Here is a 26168-nt window from a genome sequence, read left to right as displayed (position 1 = left end):
ACCCCTTTACCAGTATAAGCGACAACATTAATTTATATATTTTGTGGACAATACTTGTGTTTTAGACTGAATTATACCAGATCTATTAATAGAACTATTAGCACAAAAAAAAGATTTCAGTTTCATGGCATGTGGGTTACAAGACAAAAAAGGAGGCTTCAATCTTCATGCTGAATCTAACTTTTGGCTCTGTTTCTTTCAATGTAAAATCTGCGTAAAACAAATTTACATCCTTTTTCAAGTTGAAAATGGCCTTCAAATTTGTTTTACACCCTTCATCAGAATAATTTGATATCGAGGGTGAATTTTCAAAATATTACCTTGCAATCTCTTGCAGTCAGAGGCAAACCACGCCAACTGGAGATTTTGTCCATGAGGTTGTTGGTCCAAGCTATCTTACCAACCCCAAAAAAAAAAACAAGAGGAAACGTACGTCCATTCTATTCCTGGCACTTCGCACTTTTTTGGTGATTAGAATAGTTGGGTCTTATAGATATAGTTTTTCTTTTCTTTTCCTAGCCTTTGGCCTTTTAAAATAAATCAAATTACCATTAAAAAAGGCAATCATACGGTGACAAAGTGAATTCACAAAGATACAATTCACATAATTGAATCAAGCAAAGAACCAATGGCTTAGAGGCATCTCAAAACAACAACTTTAACCACCCTTGATCAGGTGACTAGCATCATTCAACGAGGGTGGTGGGACAAAGAGTAATGCGCCAGAGTTGTGATGGAAGCAAAGATTCACAGACCCAACACCATATAGTAGAAAACCCAAAACAACAATGAACTTTCCAAGAGATTTTTCCGTGTCAAAATACGAGATGAGAGGGGGGAACAGTTCCCACCCAAACATTTAAATAAGTGAAGAAAAAACAGGTATTCGCTACACTTGCAAGCCTCAAATTAAATAAATACGATAGCGAAAATAAAAGTTGAAGAATAAAGGACTTGTTCCACACTTTGTAGTCAATGACAAACCGCACGTTCTTGGTGGAGAAGCTCTTGTCGCATTCATGAGTAATCGTACAAGGAGATGCTCTTGTCATCTGAAACACTGGCGAGACGACCCACTCGTACGCCAGTACCCCCAGGCGGGCGAAAGGCCACCCCCCAAACCTGGTCTCCATGATTGCTCATAGTCTGCACCGCAGCCCTCATCCCCACGTCCCAAAGTCGCACCGTCCGATCACTTGACCCTGTTGCGATGGCCCCACCATCTGGGCTCGCATCCACGCTTAAGACCCAGCTCGAATGGCCAGACATGGTCCCAACCAAGCTCTTCCCCTCTGAATCATACATGTGCAAATGCCCATCATCTGAAGCTGAGAAGAGCACACGCGGGTCCACAGGGGAGTAGACAAGGGACCTCACAGGCATGAAGTGGCCTTCCAAGTGGTGAAGAAACTTGGCACGTGCTACATCGAAGATGGAGATCATTCCATCCATGGACCCACAAGCTAAACGTCTCCCATCGGAGCTCCACGCAACTGAAAGAACAAACTTCCCACTTCCGCTCTTATCGGATGGCTTGGATGATCCTTCTGGGCGTGGGACGGTCAGGGTGGCAATCAGTTGCCATGTAGCGGTATCCCATAGCTTTACAGATGCACTTCCTCCACCCGCAACTGCTAGAATGGTACCCTGAAAGTAGCAGCATCTGTCAGCATTGTCAAGTATATAATCAGATCATTTATTGTGCATTTTTGCAACTGCTTGCAATTTAAGATCTTAAAAATGTGAACTTCTGGGTTTCAGAACTAATAATTGTTGATCAATCACAATTACAGTTGAAGGAAACCATTGAGGAGTTGGTTGGATTGTTAAGAAGCCTGACTATCTTTCCACTTATCCATGATGGGTTCTTCCTCAGAAAAAAAAGTAAAGAAGTTCCAAACAGAAAGGAAACCTTGTGAGAGACAAAAAAGAAATCACCTAATCCATATTTAAGATAGTACTTGTAATGTGGATCGATAGCTAAAAACAATAGACAAACATTAATAAAAAACTTAGATGAGTAAGGAACAAACATTAATCAAAAGCTTAGATGATTAAGGAACAAACATTTATCAAAAGCTTAGTTGATTAAGGAACTAACTAGGATGTGATAGAAATAACTGGCAGAATAGCATACGATATCAGTTACTTTTTCTGAGGGACAATGGAGAAGCTAATACATGGTCAAATTTTTTGAAATGATTACAATTTTATTAATGAAAATCGAAATAGAAAACAACAAAACAGAGACTATATAAGCGCAGAAATTGCTCCCAAGAATAGTCCCTTCACACCCCAACTTTGGCAAGCATATCAGCCACCTAGTTTGCACTACGGAAAATGTGCACAAAGGGGGGTTAAAAAGAAAACATAAATCCAGAATTCATTGATGATCCCAAGTCTCTGCGGCCCATCAAAATCCACCTCCAAACACCCATCGAGCTCAGGAGCTAATAGAATCAGACCCGTTAGCAACCAGCGCCAAGGGTTCCACCTCGTTGGAGCCCATTCTATCGATTGGACCAGAATAAGCAAGAATGATGTACCTAAAATGATCCCTAACCACCCCAGCTATACCCGCCGGGCCAGGATTGCTGATGACAACAACATCAAGGTCCATATTGAGACTTAATGACTGCAACCAAATCTCTAATTTCAGCTATTATGTGTGTCAGCTAGCTTCCAAGGCCCCGGAGATTTACTAGCGGCCAAAGCAATGGCATTAGAGGAGTCCACTTCAATGATTAGTGGCTCTGATCTAGCACTTGAATACCATTTAAGCCCCCATAGCAAGGCACGAGCTTCTGCTCCATTTGCATCGCATATGCCCACTTAATCATATGAATCACAAATGCTCACTTAATCATATGAGAGAAGCAAGGTTTTAAATCTCGGTTTTGGTTTTGGTTTCGGTCATCAGCGAAACCGAAACGTTTTGGTTTCGATACAAAATTTCGGACAAAATATTGTAAAAATTTCACCGAAATTTAAGAGAAATTTCCGAAATGTTTCACCGAAATTTCCCGAAACGAAACGTTTCGGCGAAGTTTGGTACTTTTCCGACTCAATGTGAATTTCGTTTCGTTTTCCACCGAAACCGAAATATTTCGGCCGAAATTTAAAACCATGATGAGAAGATCGGCCAATGAAGAAGCCAACAAGCTTGCCAAAGAAGGGACAGACATGGAGGGAGACATTCGGATCTTCACCAACTAGATGACTAAGGATCGGTCCGCAGGGGGTCACTCCTATTGATTTTCATATTTGATTTTAGTTGTCTGTATTTTAATTAGAACATGTGATTATCCTGGATCGGGAGGTACGTAGATGAGCTGTTTATGTATTTTGGGTATGGGCTAGCGGTTTTGGACCATTTGCTGCTTATGCATTATATTGGGAGGGATGCCCTGTCCCCTGTAATGTAATTATGCTCAGCTCTTAATAAAATTGTTACTTTTCGAGAAAAAAAGTTCATATTGAGACTGTTGGGGCCTGGCGGTTTCCATCTAACTTCCTTCTTCTCAACACTTAATCCAAAATGATTACCGACCACTTCCAATACAAGTCTTGAACAGAACAGCCATTGAACCCCTTTCTTAATATGGCCCACAAGCAAATATTACTCTTGATTACCCCAAATAACTTAGTATAGTTGGATCTCTTATTCCCAAAGATACTTTGGTTTCACTGCCACCAAATCACCCAAATGATCACAAACAGGGTAATCGACCAAAGAATACGATCTACCTCCCGCAAGTGCCTATCCCACGGTATATACATCTAAGAGTTCCATAAAACCCAATGGATACCTAAAAGCATGGCTTTAAATTTCCACCGAAACCGATGGGAACAAACGAAATGTTGTTGTTTCCATCCCCACTGAAACGATACCAAGCCAAGATACAAATCAAAACAGAAATCGTAAGTGCATTAGTGGTATACTATAACAATGTGTTAATTATTTATATTTATAAGAATTGCATGTGAAATGTGAAGTATGTATTACATATAAATATTTATATGAATTATATGCGAAATGTGTATGTACTGAATTATCAAACATGTCCAACGTCACATGTCAATAGGTGTTCGATGCTCTTAAACTATTATAGATGGTTGTCTTGCTTATTTGATGGTTTCTAAGTGTATATTTGTGTTCATTCTAGCATTTCATGAAGTTTCATCGTAAAATTCTATCATTTTCATATATTTTCATACATTCTCGTGATTCTACAAGATTTCCACTAAAATTTCCAACCGAAACCGAAACTTAATACCATGCAAAACAGCTTGGGAACCTTATTCCTCAGACCTTACGAACATTGGATGAATAAGTGGTTGGATGACTCATCTTCCTTCAAGCAAAGGATGAACTGATTCGATTCACCAATTAAAAGTTCCACCTACTCAAAAGGCCAAACATGTTAATATTTTGACGCATGGCTATCCAATAAAAGCCTTGAAACTTGGGCATTGCATACGACTTAACTTATACTAGAGCTCACTACTTTGAAGCAAGGCTCAAGCTCAATTGCAGACTACCAAAGCACAATCTACTTAATACTAAAGCCAAAACCAACATTCCGTCTCACTACTTTGCCATCAGGAAGTCAACTTCGTTCAGTTTATAAGCAGTTAATCACAGAGACCTAGAAAGAAAATTGCACCGTAAAGTTTCAAGCCTTCAAGGTCCAATTGGGTCTTAAAACCCATTGATAATTATTAAAGCATATGATAATTAGACTATATGATAAAGCAATTTGCCAGAATCCAACAGGGACAGTAACACAAGTATACAAGTTATGTTTGCACATATCCCAGACGATGCCACATCCAATCATTTAAGCAACTCATGCTCGAACCAAGCAACTATTAAAATTGAACCATATCGACACGGATGCATGTGCGGACACGTGTCGACAGGTTTAGCAAATGTCGGAGTAGAAAACTAAAAAAACACGTTTTGCGATTTTTATGTGTTCTGGATGCTCCGAAAAAGACACTTTATGACCGTTGCAGACTTTTTTACTTTTTATATACATTGTCAGGAGCTTATTAATTTTTAATGTCATTCAACAGTCACTTTTTAAATCTGCAATGGTTATCTGCAAAAGTCAGTAGAAGTTTATTAATTTTTGGCAAATGACGTTTTGCGATTTTTATGTGTGTTCTGGATGCTCTGAAAAAGACATTTTATGACCGTCGCAAACTTTTTAACTTTTTATATACATTGTCAGGAGCTTATTAATTTTTAATGTCATTCAACAGTCACTTTTTAAATCTGCAACGGTTATCTGCAAAAGTTAGAAGAAGTTTATTAATTTTTGGCAAATGCTAATATGGAACATTAAATGCTCTTCCTTTGATGCAATTCACGATTTTATAAGAAGACAACTTCTTTATGGAACTCGTTGAGAATTAGATGCTCCTCTTTGATTCAATTCACAATTTTATATAAGATAACGTCATTCTTTTAACTACCTATTGAAGAAAGTTAAAGAACCTTTTGACTCTTGATAAAATGTCTGAATTTATCCTCAAACTAAAACACAAAAGAAACATATACATGAATTTACTTTATCTTTTGAAAGGAACCGAAGTATACGTCTACCTAAACTTCTAAAACCATTCAACTTCTGTATTTCTAATAAGGGTTTTGTTAACGAGTGCCCTTAGGGCACTGGTTAAGCATCATTTAATGACCATCGGGAACTTGATTTTAAACGTACATTTATAATTTTACACCCGTCTTGAGATTTTTTCATCAAAGTACGTGTAAAATCATGTTCCCAATGGTCATTAAATGATGCTTAACCAGTGTCCTTAGGGCACTCGTTAACAAAACCCTTCTAATAAAAGTGCAATTTCTTCATTCTCATCTTTGTCTTTTGCAAATACACTAAAACAGAAATGGAAAAAGAAAAACGGCAACCAAAAGAGATGAATCAAGAAGGAATTCGGATGACCGCAATCTTCTAAAGCTTCATATTTATATTTAAAAAAGATATAATTCTTATTTTCAACTATTACATTATTTTTTCACTATTGTCTCTTATTTTTATTATTTTTTCTATAAACAACTTTAATGAAAGATTTTTTTTTTTTACATGTACAGTGTACTTATGCTCATGGTTTTAAATTTCGACCAAAATCAAAAATTTCGACCGTTTCGGTCTAGAACGAGATCCAAATCGATAATAATCGAAACCAACATTTATTTCGGTTGAAATTACGAAATTTTGTTTATCCCGAAATTTCGTCCGAAATTTAACAGATTTCACCCAAAAAATCTAAATTTTGACAAGGGAAGTGATATATCCGTCCCTTTTGATTACTTGGGACACCCAACAGCAGTGTACGTGGCAATCAGCCCCATTGAATCCTTCTATCAAAATTTCGGTTTCGGAGAGCACCGAAACGCATTCCGAAACCGAAATTTGAAACCATGCTTATGCTCACCACAAATATTTAGAGCGCAAGTAGAAAAAAGAGTTCATTGAAAGTAGAATTGATCCTAGTGTCACAGCAAAGTTTTTTGACTTGAATGACATTCCTAATGATGAAGAAAACCGTGCTAACTTTTGGTGATAAAGCGATTAATCTAAATGAATACCCAATCAATATTGTCATGTGATGATTTGGAATTTGGGTGGGATAGACCAAGATGATATGTCAATAGGGAAAATGAATACCCAATCAATATTGTCATGTGATGATTTGGAATTTGGTGGGATAGACCAATATCATATTTCAACAGAAAATGAGCCTCAATCTTTTATTGGTCAATGTTTTCTTAGTGAATAAGAGGCTTTCATTTTTTATAAAAATTATGCAAATTGACATGGCTTTTCAATTCGGAAAGGTCGATTTACCGCTGAAGATGAACAAAAAAATGTGACTTCTTTGTCATCATAAAGGAAGATGACCATTGAATTAGTTGAACCATACAAGGAACAACGTAATAGTCTTATTAAAATATGGATGCAAGGCACATTTAAGAATCACTCAACGAAAGTCTTTTGATAATTTTCCACAAGAATAACATGTCACTAAATTTATTAAAAATCATAATTATAAATTGTGAACCCCTTTAGAGGTGTGTTTGCTTCCAGGAAATCGACTTATCACTAAAGATTATAAAGATCGCATTCTCTTGCTAAAAGAAGAGGGCCTTTCAGTTAGATTGTGAATACGTGTTATGGAGTTAGAGAAAAACATCAAACATGGACAACCTGCATTTTTCGAAAACGATATTCGTAACCTTTATGTGAAGGTTATGAAGAATCATGTGATTGAATAAATCCTCCTCTCTTTGTTGCAGGTCGAGGGTTCCTTCTCCTTCCCCTTCTTCACACTCACATTCGTATTGTAGAGAAATCTCCAATCAACGATAGAACAAGATCTATTTTTCATCATATCTATCGGATTCCTTGGTTCGGACCAATAAACAATTCCATTCAATCATTATGAAATTGGCTGCAATCTTTCCTGCCCGTGAGGATCCCAATAGAGTGCCTTTTACTTCCAAGAGGCCATCGAAGCTAAATCCACAGAAGTATTACAAAGAGGAACAAGATGAAATGTATCGATATCAATACATTTTATATATAGAGTTAGTTAAAGATCATCTTCTTGGTGTCCATGTTTAATTTTTTTTCTCCAACTCCATAACATGTATTATCTGTCTCACTGAAAGGCCCCATTTTTTTAATAAGAGAAAGTGATCTTCACCATCTTTAGTGATAATTCGATTTCATAAAAAAAAAATGCACTTCTATAGGGGTCAACAATTCATAGTTATTATTTTCTATAAACTTAGTGATGTGCAATTTTTGTGGAAAAATATCAAAAGACTTTCGCAGAGTGGTGATTTTTAAATGAATCTTGCATCCACATTTTCATGAGACTATTCCGCTATTCCTTGTATGATTCCACTAATTTCAATGGTGTCTTCCTTCACAATGACAAGGAAGTCATGTCTTTTTTGTTCTCCAACTTTAGCGATAAATCGGCATTTCTAAATTGAAAAGTCATGTCGATTTGCATAACTTTTATAAAAAATAAAAGCATCTTCACCAAGAAAACATTGACCAACAAAAAGTTGAAGCTCATTCTCTATTGAAATCTCATCTTGGTCCATCTTAATAAACTTGAAATCATCATATGACAATATTGAAGTTTCAATTTCTTTTGATTGTTCATTTAGATCAATCTATTTATCACCAAAATTTGCACAATCTTCTTCATCATAATGTAGGTCATTCAAGTCAAAACACTTTGTTGTGACAACAACCAATTCTACTTACTCTGAACTCTTTTTACATTTGTCCTCTAAATATTTAAAATGAGCATAAATATACATGTACAACAAAAAAAACTTTCATTAAAATTGTTTATATAAAAAATAATTAAAATAGGAGACAATAGTTAAAAATTACCTTAAAGATGAAAATAAGAATAATATCTTTTTTGAAGTAATAATATTTCCCTTAAATATAAAGCTTTAGAAGATTGTCATCATCCAGATTCCTTCTTGAGCCTTCTCTCTTGGTTATCTTTTTTCTTTCTCCATTTCCTTTTTAGTATATTTACAAAAGAAAAAGATGTAAAAGAAGAAACTACACTTTTATTATAAGTGTAAGAGTTGAAAGGTTTTAGGAATATAGGTCGACATACACTTAGTTGCTTTTTAAAAGATAAACTAAACTCATGTACATGTTTCTTTTGTTTTTAGTTTGAAGATAAATTAGACATTTTATCAAGAGTCAAAAGATTCTTTAACTTTATTCAATAGGTAGTTAAAAGAAGGAAGTTGTCTTCCTACAAAATTGTGAATTGCATCAAAAGAGGAGCATTTAATGCTCAACGAGTGCAATAACGAAGTTGTCTTCATATAAAATCCAATGCAACAAGGAAGTTGTCTTCATATAAAATCATGAATTGGATCAAAAGAGGAGCATTTGCCTTTTACTTTTTATCTGCAATGTCAGTAGAAGTTTACTTTTTTTATTAAGTAGCAGCAACAGTCATATACAATAGTCAGTAGCATGACGCGTTAAAGTCAAAAAATTTACAGTTTCTTCTCCAGCGGTTTGTAGTTTAATGATATTCAGACTATAACTTATTAAATATGTCATTCATCGATAAAAAATAAAAATGCCAGAAGGATGATAATCTAAAATGTTTGATACCTAAAATACAGATCAATACATATAGATAAACAATGCACATCTAATAAACAATAGTTCTGAGAGAGAAGAGTAATTCTTCTTTCCCTTTTTATATATTTGTACTTCTTAATGCTACTTCTGTGGTGTACGTCTTGGGCCAACAAACAGTCTTTTGCTATAGAAATATATTCTTTGCCAACTAAAGAAAGGACAATTATTATGCACCTCAAAAAAATTCAGTGCATCTGCAAATGAGGTGTACTGAGCATGAGATAATTGAATTACGATATTGATGAGGGCCACTGATCTTGTCGGCTCCACTATGGATGAGCCACCACCAAAAATAGTAGGAAATGGATCGTTCTAGTTTTGCAATAGGTACAATATATATTTGAAGGACAACCATTGGATGGTTAAGATCATCTAATTTATAATGATTTGGGCTGTTATCAATCTAAGGCGAGACCTGCCAAAATGGATGACCATATTGATAATTTGAGTCATAGAGATCTACCCTATCCTAGCTAACTACTCTGTTAGCAATAACAAAAATGTTTTTGAAAGATTAAAATAAAGAACAGCACAATGACAACAATACCAAGAAGGGGATGACAAAGAACATTCCCCACTACTAGATCAGTCCTTTCATCTCCTCCTTGGGCAAGTCTGCAATATGATTGCACTCCACAGGATGAGCATAGACTAACAATAACCTCCAAAATAGTAGTAGGTAATAGACATGAAAAGTGCTAGTTGAATAAACAAATGCTGGTTAGGATAGCGAATTGTGACAACAACTAACATCAGAGAATTGAAGTACAACTAAATACCAGTGGGTCGATGAGTTCATCCAGACACATTTTTCTCTTGCTTAGACCAATAAGAGGCAATGATCTTTCACTGCAAAGATGCAGCAGAACCAATAACCCTCAGGACCCTTTTTTAGTAATATTATTCTTAATCTCCATAGTCCCGTAACCAAAGACACAAAACCGTCAAAGGATCATTTTGTTCCTATCAGTCCACAAATCTCATCACGTAAAAAGTCATCAACCATAGGGAAGCAAGATGCCTCGCACCTTAACTGAAGAAGTCAGCCAAGACAATTGAGGGTCACGAGAAATAGAAGAAAGATTTGATCGAGAACGGGAGACTCTTCATCCAAATCACCTAATTCAAGGCATAAGGAGAATCATAGAGAAAATGGTGGCCCCACGGGATGCATGGGTTTGAGTGGAGTTGGACGGATCCACTCATGGGTGTAAAATGGTGGGACACACCCTAAGCATGGGTTTAGGTATGCATGGGTGTAAAATGATGGGCCTCGTCATATCAAAACATGTGTTGTAAAATGACGGTCCCACGCATGCTATGCCAGATGGGTAAAAAAATACAAGAAGAAAAAATTACAGTGCAAAATTTTCCATGGAATTGGAGGCATATGTGATGCCAACCGTACTCGGCGGGGACTATTCTACGGAATTGGAGCAGAGTAATGTAGGAAAGAAGAATGTCGAATCGTGTGACTCCTAGATGGTTACCACCTCCTGTTGGATGGTTCAAACTAAACTTTGATGGGAGCTCTTTAGGTAACCCAGGTAGGGTGGGTTTTGGGGAGTTAATTCGTGATGCGGAGGGGAGAACCATTATGACATATCCGGGTTTTGCAGGCATATGTGATGCCAATGAAGCCGAGGCGAAGTCATTACTATTTGGCCTGCAGTGGTTTGAGAAAAATAACTTGGGACCGCTTATTGTTGAAGGTGACTCATCAAACGCCATTGCATGGGCATCGAGTCGCTCCTGTGGGCCTTGGAGATTTTATCAAACTCTGGATGCAATTCGAGACTTAATCAGCCTGATTCATCCCCAAATTCAACATATGAGAAGGTCTGCAAATTCTGCAGCGGATTTATTGGCAAAAGAAGGGGCTGTTAGGGAGGATTATCATCTCTAATTCTTCTGAGATATGATCCTACGTTTTGCATTATGACATTCTGATTTGTATTTTTACAACTGAATGATGTGGGGACGGCTTGCCCCCTTTGTAATGCTTGGCTATCTTTTTTAATAAAATTGGTTGTTATCTTTCAAAAAAAATCCCATGGAAAGAAAACGAATGACAAAGGAAAGAAACATGTTTAGTATATATTATAGATGACATGCTCTTCAAATTCTAACTTCCTTCTACAAAGACCCATCCCCCCCCCCCCCCCCCAAGAAAAAAAAAGAAAAAGAGAAAAAAAGAAACCCACCTTAACTTTAATCACCTCGAAGAACTTGTCACCTAATTAAACAATGGACAACCATGTCCCCAGGCCGATTACACTACCTGTACCCTATATTCCCACATGCCCTATACTTACATAGGAACAAAGATCTTTCTCCAAACATATTCTCTAATGCTCTGATTGGTTGCCGGGTTTTTTTTTTCCTGGGATTTATGTGGGAGAAAAAAAATCCAAGGAGATTGGTGGGGGAAAAAAGTCCTAGAAGTATTACGGTAAAATAAAAATCCCATGTTTGGTTGACCGGACTATGGTGGGGAAAAAAATGCTTTGTTTGGTTGCTTGAACTGTTGGGAAGAAAAAAATTATTCTCAAGCTTATTTTTGGTTCCTGGGATTATTTTGGTTCCTGGGAGTATTTTTTTTTCCTTCCTGGGGTTTCGTGCGGGGTTATTTTGGTTCCTGGGATTATTTTGGTTCCACCAACCAAACGTGGGTTTCCTGAGGAAATCCCACAAAAGTCCCAAGAATCAAAAAAATTCCAGCAACCAAATGGAGCATAAAGCAATTTGCCTAATAGGGCTTTATCGTTCAAGCTCAACCTCTGTACAATAATTGTATGTTCACAAACCTCTTCCAAATCATTAAGATGCTTAATTTTCTTACCAAAGGTAAGTCATATTGGCTAATTTCAGTCCTTCATATCTTGCCCACACAACTCAATTTGATATAACCATAGTAATCTAGAATCAAGAAATCAATATTTGAAACCTGACTTAATAAGTCAATCAAGGACTGATACACAGTCACCTTAGGGTGAATTAGCACTGTAAAACAGGTCTTTTAGAAAACAAAAAATCATAGCAGGGTACTACAAACTAACAACTCACCCTACAGCACAGGCCTTTTAAGCGCCCATCATAAAAAGGAAGGAGAGAAGAAAATATGTTTTCTTGACCAATATGAGAAAGAAAATAGATGCCGCTACTTGATTAATTCTTCAATTTAAGACTCAGCCGTCATAAACTCCAAGTGGGGTTTCAGGTTTTAAATCTGGATGGTAATATGTAAATCTAAAAGAAAAAATAATCTTTTTTACCCTATGGAAAATACAGGAAAATCCTCATGAAACACACAGAATGAGTGCTTATGCATTTGGAAAATCATTTGAAAGCGAAGGAACCAACAAATCACTAGAAAAGGCAGGCAATATTGGATCACAATATCAAATTCGCCTTTCCACAGCTCTCAATAAGAGCAGAGACATCCCTCCAACTCTAGTGATAATAAACATGCCTCGGCTACATAAAGGTAAAAATGAGTTGATCAAGCAAATCATCCCAAAAGAGGATCAGCAAACTAGTGCATCTCAATGAAGTCAGAGATACGGTGCATTATGTTGGCAGCCATCAATTGGGCGGATAACTAGGGGGAGAACAAACATGCCAAATAGAAAGGAGAACAAATTCTTCGAATCTCCATGAATACAGGGCATGGTTATAAACATGTTTTTAAATTTCCACCGAACTGAAACGAAATGACCAAAATCTTTCCATTTTCATTCCCATTGAAACGATACTGAAACTAAAATGCATATAGAAATCAAAATCGTTGAGTGTGTTAGTGGTATACTACTACCTCAATGTGTTCCATAACCATATTTATACGAATTGCATGTAAAATCTTCGAAGCAGGAATCTTCCCTCTGGGTGCTGCTCCCACCTCGGAACCTCAATTCGGCGCTCCTTAGGAAGGAGCTTCCAGGGAGCGCGACCTCAAAGAGATGGCAACTGCTCCCATGACCCTCACAGCTTGTTTCTATTTCTCCATAAGTTCCCCCATCACCGACTTCCTCGCATCAAACTCCTCCAACTCTTTAAAGTACTTCATTGGAGCAAGCACAAGGGCTTGTGCATCTTCAGAAGGCATAAAGAATGAGTGCACATCAATGAAGATGATTAGAAGTGACTGATTTTTGTTGTACTTAAATTTTGAAAAGATATATATGAAAATTGTTAGAAACTATTATTTTTTGATGTACTTGAATTTTGAAAGATATATGGAGAAAATATTGCATGCACGCTCCCATGACGCTCCCAAACTTAGACTCTCCTAGACCCCACACTTCCCCGCCCCCGCCCCCGCTTTTCGCTTCTAAGTGTAAAATGCAGTGCATGTTCTATGTATATGAATTACATGTGAAATGTGGTCTATACTGAATTATCAAACAAGTGTGACAGCTCATGTCACACTGAGCTGTCACACTTGTTAAATCTTTATGGATGGTTGTCTGGCTTTTGAATAGTTTCTATGTGCGTATTTGTGCTTATTCTAGCATTTTCTAAAGTTTCGTCTTAAAATTCTATTATTTACACATGTTTCCATACGTTTTCGTGATTTTATAGGATTTCCACAGAAAAGTCCAACTGAAATATAATCTTTTCCATTCCTGTGTTGACCAAAATAGAAATCGATACCGAAATTTAAAAACCTTGGTTCTATTTGCTACTAAAACTGGCACAAAACGACCCAAATTTTTCCATTTTCCATCTCCACAAAATGGCATACCAAAACCGAAACATATATAGAAATCGAAGTCATTTCCAGTCAAAACTTGGAAGGCAAGTCAATTCTGGAATGAAATTTCAGTGAAAATCCTATAAAATCCCAAAAAAGTATGGAACCATCTGCAAATGATTGAAATTTAAGTTAAACTTTGCTAGAAATTATTAAAATAATAAAATATAGCAAATAATATTTAAAAATCATAAAATATAGAATGTATAAGAAATTATATAAATAGTATAATCCATACCATCGTAGGGTCAAATGCTAAAATTTTATAATATTATAATTAAAATAATTATGTTTTTATTTAAAATTAAAAAACATTACATATTTAGAAAAAGCAACAAAATCGAGGAGTGTAGTAAAGATTTAGCAATGCCCTATTATACATCAAATTTATGTTGGATTTAGCAATGTCCTATCTTGCATAAAATTTACAAACCAGAGCATGAATAGAATTGACTATTCCTTATATGCACAAGCTAGAAAAATAGGAATCCTGGTGTTCACCAATTTGAATTACATAGAATCATCTCGGACCACTCCCCTATAGTTCCTGGATCCTCGCTTAGAATCTTGGGGGCCACCTCCATTTCGATTTGAGCTAACTTGGTTTGAAATCCCCAAAATGCAGGAAAGATTGGAGTGGCGGTGGAATGAGGCTAAGGTCTCGGGTGCGGCAGATGTAGTGATCCATAAGAAGCTCTGATACATTAAACATAAGCTTGAAGAGTGGAGTAAGGAGAATGGCATAGAGGTGACAATCAGGAAAGCTCGCCTCCTGTCTCAGACGGAGGAATTCAGTCGCAATGAAGAGAAGCATCTGATTGATCGGGGAGTGGAGTAAGGAGAATGGCATAGAGGTGACAATTAAAAGCTAGCCTCCCGTCTCAGACAGAGGAATTCAGTTGCAAGGAAGAGAAGGATCTGATTGATCGGGGGGTAGCGGAAAGATTGGGATCGATAAAAAATGGAATACAACCGCATGCTAAAATTCAAGAGGAGATTCACTACAGGGGAAGATCTAGAACCAAATTGCTTCAAGGAGACAAGAACACGACTTACTTTCATGGGATCGCTGGTGCAAGGAGAATTGCTATTCATGTAGATGGCTCTACAGTTGAGAACAAGGAAGCTGTCATTAAGGAAATTGTAAAATTTTATAAACATCTATATAAATCAGAAGGGAGTAGAACGCCCAAGACCGGAAGGGGTGCCCTTTAATTCTACTGAAGAGCATGACAAAATATCTTTAGAAAACCCCTTTGAAGAAGAAGAAATCAAGGCGGGCTTGCTGTCATTAAGTGAAGTGCCTCTCAAACTTATCCAATAACTCCTCAATGGAATCAGCAAATCTACAAGCGTAAGTTGTCCCTTCATTCGACCAAAAAACTTCTTATATAAGAGAATCATTTATATCCCAGTCCACACGACGAATTCCGTAAAAAAAAAAGACCCAAAGCATTGCCTTGTATGAATCTATCTCACCAATCGAGCAAGAGAAATCCACCTAACCTCACTCCGCTTAATTGCGGAGAATCCCCGCGATGCTAGCAGGGCCAAGGTTCCCCAGGCTAAAACCATCAAAGTTCATCTTAAATACCGAAAGGGAGAAGAGACCAACTTGAAAACTCTTTCTCCAGCACAAACCTACTCAACCGAATCTCATCCTAGGAGCACCGAGAAGTTGAGTCCAAAATACAGTGAAACTTCAGGAGGAGAATTGCGTAGTGCATATTGTTGGAGAAGATTTGTTGCTGGATGGAGTGAACTCTTCTCAAAAAGCTGTTGAAAACTATGATTCTCTCATTCCATATCAACCACCACAAAATGAATAAAGCTAAACTCTAAATGATAATGCAGACAGAGGGACAAGGAGCAACCCCCCAACCCCCACGCCAAAAAAAAAGAAAGAAAGAAAAAGAAAAAGAAAAGGAAAAAAGAAAAGAGATCCGTAATTTACAATCAAGGAAGTTGATTAACACCAAAAAGGATCAAAAGAAATGACTAGATGTCCATGGCAAACGTACATGAATAAAAATACGTTCCACATTTTCCACGACACAAGGCACAAGACGTAGAGGTTGATGATAATCCAATTGCGACTCCGAAGGTGGTCGGTCGTCAAAATTTTATCCATATGGCCAATACAGCAGAACGAACAAACTTGAAGCGGAACAAGAATTTTCCATATATTTTGGCCATGGTTTTAAATTTCCTTGAAATGATCAAAATATTTCCATTTCCATCCTCACCAAAATGAAATCTACATGATTTCCTTTTACGTCAATATTTCCCCGAAATTTTGACCGAAATTCCTTAAATTCGGCCAAAATGGTCGGAATGACGAAAAAATGGAAAGATGTCATAATTTGCATTTCATTTCATTTCACTTCATTAATGTAGAGAATGATATTTGCTAAGAAAACATCATTGAAATGGACAACAAAATAATTGTATCTTATGCATAGGATGTCAGATTGGCATGGGACCATAATGCCATGTAAATCTATGTGGTATTGACATAGAGTTGAGGTCCTTAGAGAGGAGACGGGTCGCTATACTCTCTTATACTTCATTACATTGTACTTCTTTATTGATTTTACTCTTCCAGACATGTGAGATTGTTTCTAAGTATGTATTTGTGCTTATTCTAGCATTTTCCAAAGTTTCATCTTAAATTTCATCATTTGCATATGTTTTTAAAATATTAAAAAATTTCTTCATTTGCATATTGTAGGGAATTTAAACAGGTAGAACTCACCCCTAAAAGCTAGCTGTTAGAGGGTGGGTGCCCATTCCCTTATAACCCATCCAAATCCATTTCCCATGTCCGATGTGGGACTATTGCTTTTGCGTGGAACCCCAACAATCCCCCCCTCCACACGGAAGCAACGTGGACCATCTCGCCCCTCCATCTTCTCCGAGGGAATTCCACCGTCCTCGGAGGCACACCGGGGTTACCGAGATCTTCCCGGGAGTTACCACACCCCAGCTCTGATACCACTTGTAAGGAATTAAACCGGGTAGAACCCACCCCTAAAAGCCAGTTTGTTGGGGAAACATGGATACACCGCGGCGGATAAATTCCCCCCTTTATCTGTGAATCAAGAAACTAGCCACGAACAAGAAAACACAAAGCGCAGAAATAGCAATCCACCACACAAATCAAGAACACACGATTTTAACGTGGAAAACACTTCGATGTGAAGGGAAAAAACCACGGGACAAACTCCGAAAGAATCCACTATGAAAAGAGAAATAAAAGTCTTTCTTCTCAAGTTTTCCCAAAAACTTGAGGAATACACAAGAACAGATGATTAACAATCAAATCTTGAAGGGAATATGGGTTACCTCACAAACCCCTTGCAAGAGAATGTTTTCCCACCTCAAAGAACCAAGCGTGAGAGATCTTCTTCTTCTCCAAGAACCACTCCAAAACCCTAGATTTTGGCTCCTTCTTCCCTCTTCTTGCCCTTTTGCAAAGACTTCAAGCTTTAATGGAGATTTGGATTTCCAAACCCTCTTTAGGATTACCCCAAGGCAAACCCTAGATTGAACAAAGAGAAAACCCCTTAAAACCCACCCACCGATTCTCTATATTGAATAAGAGAGTGGCGTGAGTGGGGTGGGGCCTACATCATGGGGTGGACCCATAACAATCTCCCCCTCCAGCCCCACGAAGGAGGATCTCTGAACTGGATGCTTACGTGGCATCCATGGCTGCCAAAGCTCTGAATAGCTCATGCTTCTCCTTTGGCACTGCCTTCGTCATCATGTCTGACGGGTTCCAATCAGTGTGAATCCTGCTAATCCCCATCAACCCATTTTCCAAAACATCTCTAATCCAAAAGTATCGCACATCAATGTGCTTCGTCCTGGAGTGGTAAGTAGCATTCTTGCTTAAATCAATGCCACTCTGACTGTCGCATCTGACTATGTATTCCTGCTAGTCCAAACCCAACTCTATAAGAAAACGCTTCAGCCATAGCATCTCCTTACAAGCTTCTGTAGCAGCAATGTACTCTGCCTCTGTAGTCGACAATGCAACACATTTTTGCATCTTCGATTGCCATGAGATGGCTCCCCCTGCAAAAGTAAACAGGTAGCCTGAAGTAGACTTCCTTCTGTCTATATCTTTTGCCATGTCTGCATCTGTATAGCCTTCCACCTTGGGTGATGTGTTTTCAAAACATAAGCATTGTTTTGAAGTGCCTCTTAGATACCTCAAAATCTACTGTACAGCTTCCCATTGCTTCTTGCCTGGATTTGCTAAATATCTGCTAACTACACCGGTCGCATATGCTATGTCAGGCCTCGTACATACCATAGCATACATTATGCTTCCTACAGCTGACGCATAGGGAATCTTCTCCATCTCTTTCTTCTCTTCACTACTGGTTGGAGATAACTTCTTACTCAGCTTGAAGTGACCAGCTAGTGGAGTACTGACGGGCTTAGCATTTTTCATGTTGAACCTTCCAAGTACTTTCTCAATGTATTTCTCCTGTGATAGCCATAGCTTCTTGTTTATTCTATCACGCTTCACTAACTGCTTTACAGGCCCTAAGTCTTTCATGTCAAAAACCTAGTTCAACTCTTTCTTTAACCTGCCAATCAGGTTAGTATCTTGACCAACAATAAGCATATCATCAATATATAATAAGAGAATAACAAAGTTACCATCATGAAACTTTCTGACATGCACACTGTGATCTGCAGCTGTTCTTTTGTACCCTTGATCCATCATAAATGAATCAAACTTCTTGTACCAATGTCTTGGAGCTTGCTTCAACCCATACAAACTCTTCTTCAACCTGAAAACCATATGCTCTTTGCCCTTTACATGAAACCCTTCTGGCTATTCCATGTAGATTTCTTCGTTCAAATCTCCATACAAGAAAGTTGTCTTGACATCTAGTTGTTCAACCTCTAAGTCTAAGCTAACAGCTAGACCTAGGATAGTGCGAATAGAGGACATTTTCACCACGGGAGAAAAAATTTCATCAAAGTCAATACCCTTTTTCTGCCCAAATCCTTTCACAACTAGCTTTGCTTTGTACTTCATATTTTTCCTGTCATCTTCATTCTTCACTTTGAATACCCACTTGTTCTTCAAAGTTTTTCAACCCTTTGGCAGTTCAACCAACTCATAGGTTTTGTTCTTATGCAAGGAATTAAGCTCTTCTTGCATAGCCTTCTGCCACTGTTCCTTAAGCTCATGTGTCATAGCTTCTTTGAAGCTTTCTGGTTCACCTTCTATTAGTGTCACATAATCTGATGATGGATATCTAGTGGAGGCCTTCCTTTCTCTTTCTGATCTTCTCAACATATATGGTTCTTCATGAGAGGGATACTCCCCCTGCTCGGTATCACCATGCACATCCTCATGCAAATCATCTTTATCTATTTGAGGGGCCTCACTACCCCAAGCCTGATCTTCATCATCTTCAGCTTGCTGCTCATCATCATCAAATGTGGGTAAGGGCTCTTGAGCTTCTGGCAGCTCAACTATAACCTCTTTTGGTGTTTCTTCCTTACCCAAATCAGAAATCATCTTATTTTCGCGAAAAATCACATTGCGGCTTCTATGCAACTTCTTGGCCTTGGAATCCCATAACCTATACCCAAATTCATCATCACCATAACCCAAAATACATAATGGGTTACCTTGTCATCGAGCTTGCTTTGATTCTCCTTAGGTACATGCATAAAGGCCTTGCATCCAAACACTCGTAAGTGTGAGTAGGACACATCTTTGTCTGTCCAAACTCTTTCTGGCACCTCTCCTTCTAGTGGCGATGAAGGAGATCGATTTATCAAATAACACGCTGTACACATAACTTCACCCCAAAATTCTTTAGGTAACTTTGCCAATGAAAGCATGCTTCGAATTCTTTCAACTATTATACGGTTCATTCTTTCTGCAACGCCATTGTGCTGTGGCATATAAGGGATGATCTTCTCATGTCTAATGTCATGCTTCGCACAATAATCCTTGAACTTTCTTGAGGTATACTCTCCGCCATTATCTGAGCGGAGGCATTTCAATGCCTTGGACGTTTGCCTCTCAACCATAACATGAAATCTCTGAAAGATCTCAAACACTTCATATTTGCTCTTCATAGCATAGGTCCAAACTATCCTGGATTCATCATCAATAAAAGAAACAAAATACAATACACCACCAAGAGTTTTTACTAACATAGGGCCACATACATCAGAATAAACTAAATCAAGGATGTTAGTTTTCTGGTTAGCTTTAGAATGCGAGAAAGAAACCCTGTGTTGTTTTCCAACTAAACAATGATCACAAGGGGTTATGGACGCACATTTGAGTTTTGGAAGGGAATTGTTCTTCACCAAAATCTCCAAACCTTTCTCACTCAAGTGTCCAAGTCGCTAATGCCATAAATCTGGTTGAGATTCTTCAAGGGCATTTATCTCGCCCTTAGACAGTAAAAACTCTTGGTTTCTTTCATCCGAGACCGTACAAGAGAGTGACCCAAGAGAAAACCCCAAGAGAACCCAAGAAAAGACCCAAGAAGAAACCCACTTCTCTTCTTTTTCTCCTTTTCTCTCTCTCTCTAGCCAAGAGGCAGCCGACACACCCCTTGCTTCCACCCTTGCCGTTTCCAAAGAGAAATAACAATCTCTTTTTTCATAGGTTTTTCCAAAACCTAAAAAGACTTGCTATATTTGTCTTTTGCCTTCCCACCCAAGCAACCACCGTGGGTGGGATACATACGTTTCCTTGATTTTACAAGATTTCCACCGAAACCGAAATGTTTCCGTTTCTGTGCCGATCGAAACCGACACTGAAACTGAAATTTAAAACCTTGCTTTTGGCTGCAAAATAGAGGGAACGAAACCAGTGACGATAGTAAGAATGAACCGAAATCTTCCCATCAGACGACCATATGCAAACCTTCTCCTCTCCACTTCTAATATAAACCGAGTCAAGCTTAGACATGAAAGAAGCAACCATATCAATCACTCTATCAAAAAAACGCTTGTGAAAACAGTATTTCCCAAGCCACCTTGTCATCTTGTCTACTGTAAGACTCCCCCACAGTGATTCATCTCTTAGAGGCCACAGAGTATACCTCAGGATATTATCCCTTAAGGATAGTAGCCCCACACCACGGATCAAGCCAAGAACAAACACTCACCTCATTGACTACCCACTCTGAACTGAACCCCATTCTGAAAATGTACCAAGGTGTGCCTGATATCTCTCCAAACAATCCCACCTCAATATATGTATCCATCAGAATAAGTCTACTCCACAAAATTGGAACCATGTTTCTCCTCAATCACTAATCTCCAAAGACAATGTCTAGTCCTCCAAAGTCCAAAACATCCCATACAAGAGAGAATTGAGAGCAATTAAGAATAAGGCAGGGATAGCAACTTTGCAAGAGTGATGGAGTGCAAATATGAGAAGCTACCGATCACATATTTGGGGCTCCCATTGACCTATGGTATCCCCTCAAAATCCCTTTGGTCCCTGAGTATGGAGAGAAATTTGGTGGGATGGAACCGTTCCTTTGGGAGGAGAATTAATTTGATAAAAATTGCCCTTGCAAACCTCCCCACTTATTACGAGTCCTTGCTTAAGATACTAGGGGAGGTGGGGAGAAGAATTGAAAGTTTTAAAGGAATTTCCTTTTCCTTTGGGAAGGCAAAGAGGAAAGCAAAAGCTAAATCATCTAGTCAAATGGGAAATTGTGTGCAAAGAAAAGAATTGGGGTCTTGACATCGAAAATATGGCCATCAGGAACAAGGCTCGCCTTGGTAAATGGCTTTGGAGATTCTATTTCGAAAAAGAGGCTCTTTGAAAGAAAATAATTGTGAGCAAGTATGGCATAGATAGGGGGGTGGGATATTAAATGATTAGGTAGAGGTCGAGACTCAAGGGCATGTAGATCTATTTGTCAATTCAAAGGTGATCTGCTTGAGGGCATTCAGTTTAGCGTGGAAATGGGGCAATCATTCAATTTTGGATGGATGTGTGGCTAGTATGTAGAGTAGCTCATTGCCATAAGTACCTAAACCACTATAGAATAGCAAAGAAAAAATGTTAGGGTCTCGAAATGTTACGAAAAATTAAGGGGGAGGGTGGAGTGGGAATTAGACAGTAACCTAACAGAATAAGAAATAACTTGTATTACTAACTTGCTTTATGCCTTGGAAAAGTCTTATATTTTGCAAGTCAAGAGGATAAACTCCATTGAGCCCCGAATCCAAGGCATATCTATTCAGCACCAGGTGGCCTTCACCCTTACTCAGGGCTATACCTATACGAAGCTAAATATCATATAGCATAGAACCACCAAAGCCACTCCTCCTTCAAGTTGTTGAATAAGTCGGCCCCTTCAACATATATCGCAACTCAACTCAACTCAACAAAGCCTTTGTCCCAAACTAGTTGGGGTCGGCTAAATGAATCCTCTAGAAAAATTTCATGAAGAAAGTGAAAGAAATCTACTCGGCTCTAATCATGGCACTAGTTAGGTTCGTCTACATGGATCATTTTCTTCCATTCTATATTATCCAAGGTCATGTTCTATGTTATGTTCGTAGCCCTCAAGTCTTTCCTCAGTGTTTCTACCCAAGTTGTTTTCGATCTGCCCGTACCTCTTTTTACTCCATCGATTTGGCACGAGTCACCTCTTCTCACCAGAGCATCCAAAGGCCTACGTTGGATATGTCCAAACCACCTTAAGCGGTGCTCTCTCATCTTCTCCTCAATTGGTGCCATGCCCACCTTTTTACGGGGAAAATTTTGGAGTGCACCAGTCCCTCTTATGTTGAAGCATTTACTTGGACATCAAGCATTTTGATGATAAACACAGAGGATTGACTGAAGAAAAGACGCTTTAGATTAACCAATCAATGCCCACTGTGCCTGCGGAGAAATAAGCTAATCACTTATTCATCCATTCAAAGTGAGTAGAAAGTTGTGGCGGGATATTCTGATGTAGTTCGGGTGTGCAGGATTTATCCTAGCACCCTAAAAGAGCTGATCAATGACTGGACTATGAAGGAGCTGGATCCCTTTGCAAAATACTTTCAGCTGATGTCCCATTAACGATGATTTGGATGATGAGGAATGAAAGGATTAGTAGAGTGTTCAATTAAGAGAAGATTAACTGGTAATACAGGATTAGTAGAGTGTTCAATTAAGAGAAGATTAACTGGTAATACAGGATTAGTAGAGTGTTCAATTAAGAGAAGATTAACTGGAAATACTTGATGTTGAGAGTTAACTTCTGGTTGCTCGATGGGCAAGTTGCAGAAAAGGGTGTTGGGGAATTTTGATGAAGGAATTCCTCAGATGGTGGAAGATTTCTCCTACGATAAAAATCCCAAGAAAGGAGTGTGCAAGATGGATTCCTCCCCAGTTGGGCTGCACCAAACTAAATTTTGGCCGCTTGAGCCAAAAAATATTGGATGAACATTAAGAGACTCAAAACAGTGAGTTTATTTTTCTTTCTCAAAGCCCATAGAAAGAAGGGAGTGAGACGAGGCAGGGGTTAGTGCTCTTCCCACCGGATTGTGAATTTTCCATGACACAAGTGATAGAAAACTTGAGATTGAGGGGGGTTCCTCAAATGGGATTATGTGGGCTAAGGAGAGTCAAGGTTCAAAGAGATTAACTAATTACTGGATCGAATTGGGATAGAAGTAGGGGAAAAGACAGCATATTCCTAGAAGCAAAAGTGATCTAGACAATGGGCTTGGAAGGAGCAGTGTAAATAAATCAATAATCACTATCGGTTAACCTTTGCCCAAAGACATTCACATGTAACTTTCTTATTTCTACTAAAATTTGTTAACTTTTCAACAACAAAAAAGGTGTTGCTTTGCATGATGTTTCTCTAATAGGCAAAACCCTAATAGCAGGAACCTTCAACTTTAGGTGTCTCTCCCTCTCTTGCTCGGTTGTTCCCATTCCTGGTACCAAACAGCTTCATGTTCCTACAACTATCCATGCTATCATGATTCCACAAACCACTATCAAATTAATCAATTTGAATGTATAGTAATTTTTGACACCGTATCCAGAATTTTTTAGTTTCTAGAAACAATATCACAAATAAGCTTATTACAATAACTTAGCAAATATAAATGCATATCTAGAATTCATCAATATAGTTCAATATGGATGTTCTTCGCACGCATCCACTTCTTGAATATTTTGAGAATCATTACTATCCATTCCAGCTCCCACTTCATACAACTAAGGGCAAATCTACTGATCAAGGGCACTAATTAGAGCTTGAGTTTGCAAACCCTGCTCTGTCTACTTCACCATCATTGTCAAGAACCAATGTCCATAACTCCATATATCACACAATAACTCAGATATGGAATCATTAAGGAATGGTCGCAACAGCCATCCTAATATTTGATACCTTTGATTGATCATATATCACACGTGATACCATGGATTGACAGGTTATGGAAACACTAACAACAATCACTAATACATGCCATTAAATTCGATTTCTTTGATCACGCATAATAACTCAGATAGTTATGTTATGGAATCACTAATGTACATTATAATATTTGACTTATTTGATTGAATACTGGTCGTGGACCTTTTTATGCAATCCACTTTGAGATTTCCTGTTATATGAAAAATTAAATTAAAAAAAATTGATAAGAATCAGACAGTTTGATTGGATTTTAGTCTGCCAACCCAATTTGAACTTTTTTGGTTAAATAAAATACAGATGATTAAAACATTGCAAAATGGAGATAAGTATGATTATAGAGACAGTACACACTGTTTTTTAAGTATCGCCAGTCCATAAATCAAATTTTTCCAAACCTAGCTGCCCGTTTGGATACATGGATTTTGTAATCCAGGATGGTAAGAGTTAAACCCTATATTTTACAATCTAAAATCTAGAATTTATAAGTTAAAACCTGGATTTTATAAGCTAAAACCTGAATTTTACAATCCTAGAAATGTACAATCCAAGTCTTAGCTTATAAATTCTAGGTTTTACCTTATAAAAACTACATTTTAGCTTGTAAAATCAATGTTTTACCTTACAATCCTGGTTTTACTAATTGAAACTCTAGGTTTTATAAGCTAAAACCTGAATTTTACGATCCTGAAAATGTACAATCCAAGTTTTAGATTATAAAATCTACGTTTTACCTTAAAAAATCTACGTTTCAGCTTGTAAAATGCATCCAGGATTATAAAATCCTTGAATCCAAACACTGTTTAGCAAGCTGAAACAGGCAAACAACAAAACTACAGAAAGTAAAGAAAGACAAGCACAAAGAGAGTGTCACATCATCAACCCATTTACCCAGTAACATGACACATAATAAAAACTAACACCACAACCCTACCATAAGCAAGGTTTTAAAATTCGACCGAAATTCCGGATTTCAATCAAGACCGAAACCGAAATGGGCAAAATGTACCAAATATCGGCAAAAATTTACCAAATTTCAGCCGATTCAATAATTTTGGCTGAGGCCCAAAAACAGACATTTCACGCCTTTCTACCAAATTTCGGGATTTCAGCAGAAATTTTGGTTTTGGCTAGGACCGAAGTTCATGCCGAAATCGAAATTTAAAACCTCGAGCATAAGTAACAGAAGTACAGAAACTAAATAAAACAAAGCTTACCTTAGGATCAAACTGCATGTTCCAGACTTCCGAGGGGGGAGCCTCGAGAGTAGAAATAGTAGCATTTGTATCAACATCAAAAACACGAACAAAGCTATCCAAAGAAGAAGAAGCTGCAATTACTCCAGAAGGATGGGCAGCCACAGACACAACCCCTAGACAGTGGCCCGTGTTGGTCCCCTCGCAGACTAGCTCGTCAGGGCGCCATAGCTTCACCGTCTCGTCTAGCGATCCGGTTAGTAGAAGTGCGGGCCGGGAATCTGTGGCTGGAACCCAGGTCACTGCCCAGATTGACTCTTCGTGGGCATTCTCTACTGATTTTAACCCTGCAAGTTTCATTACGGGAAAGGGAAAACTAGGGCACTGAGAACTGAGAAATAAAACCCTAAATTTTTTCTTCTTTGATGTCTCAAGAGAATCTTAGTGGTGGTATTGGGTTTTTAGGGTTTATCACTTTCTCCCATGTTTCTATCTTTTTTTTCTCTTTGTTCTGCTTTTAAAAGCTCCGTTTGACACTGTGACTCTTCTTTCTTTCTCAGAG

General features: G+C 38.1%; 1 protein-coding gene across 1 annotated transcript; it reads right to left on the bottom strand.

Moving 5' to 3' along the window:
• Positions 1-766: 766 nt before the first annotated feature.
• On the bottom strand, positions 767-26168 carry VIP3 (Transducin/WD40 repeat-like superfamily protein). Its single transcript, XM_077366408.1, has 2 exons — positions 25628-26168; positions 767-1647 (listed from the first exon to the last, which is right to left on the bottom strand). Exons 1-2 carry the CDS (start codon positions 25964-25966, stop codon positions 1018-1020), a joined length of 969 nt encoding a protein of 322 aa, XP_077222523.1. The 5' UTR covers positions 25967-26168; the 3' UTR covers positions 767-1017.

Source organism: Tasmannia lanceolata, unplaced genomic scaffold (genome assembly GCF_043159265.1).
Source record: "Tasmannia lanceolata isolate RefF3 unplaced genomic scaffold, GAP_Taslan_0.1 ptg000023l, whole genome shotgun sequence".
Lineage (NCBI taxonomy): Eukaryota > Viridiplantae > Streptophyta > Magnoliopsida > Canellales > Winteraceae > Tasmannia > Tasmannia lanceolata.
Note: the sequence above shows the minus strand (reverse complement) of the source record. Positions and strands in the feature narration are given on the sequence as shown.

Bases quoted from the DNA above. Each gene is read 5' to 3' on its own strand.
- VIP3 (XM_077366408.1), bottom strand. From the start codon at position 25,966: ATGAAACTTGCAGGGTTAAAATCAGTAGAGAATGCCCACGAAGAGTCA. The intron at 1,648-25,627 runs GTAAGCTTTGTT...TGCTACTTTCAG, and splicing joins ACATGCAGTTTGATCCTAAG to GGTACCATTCTAGCAGTTGC.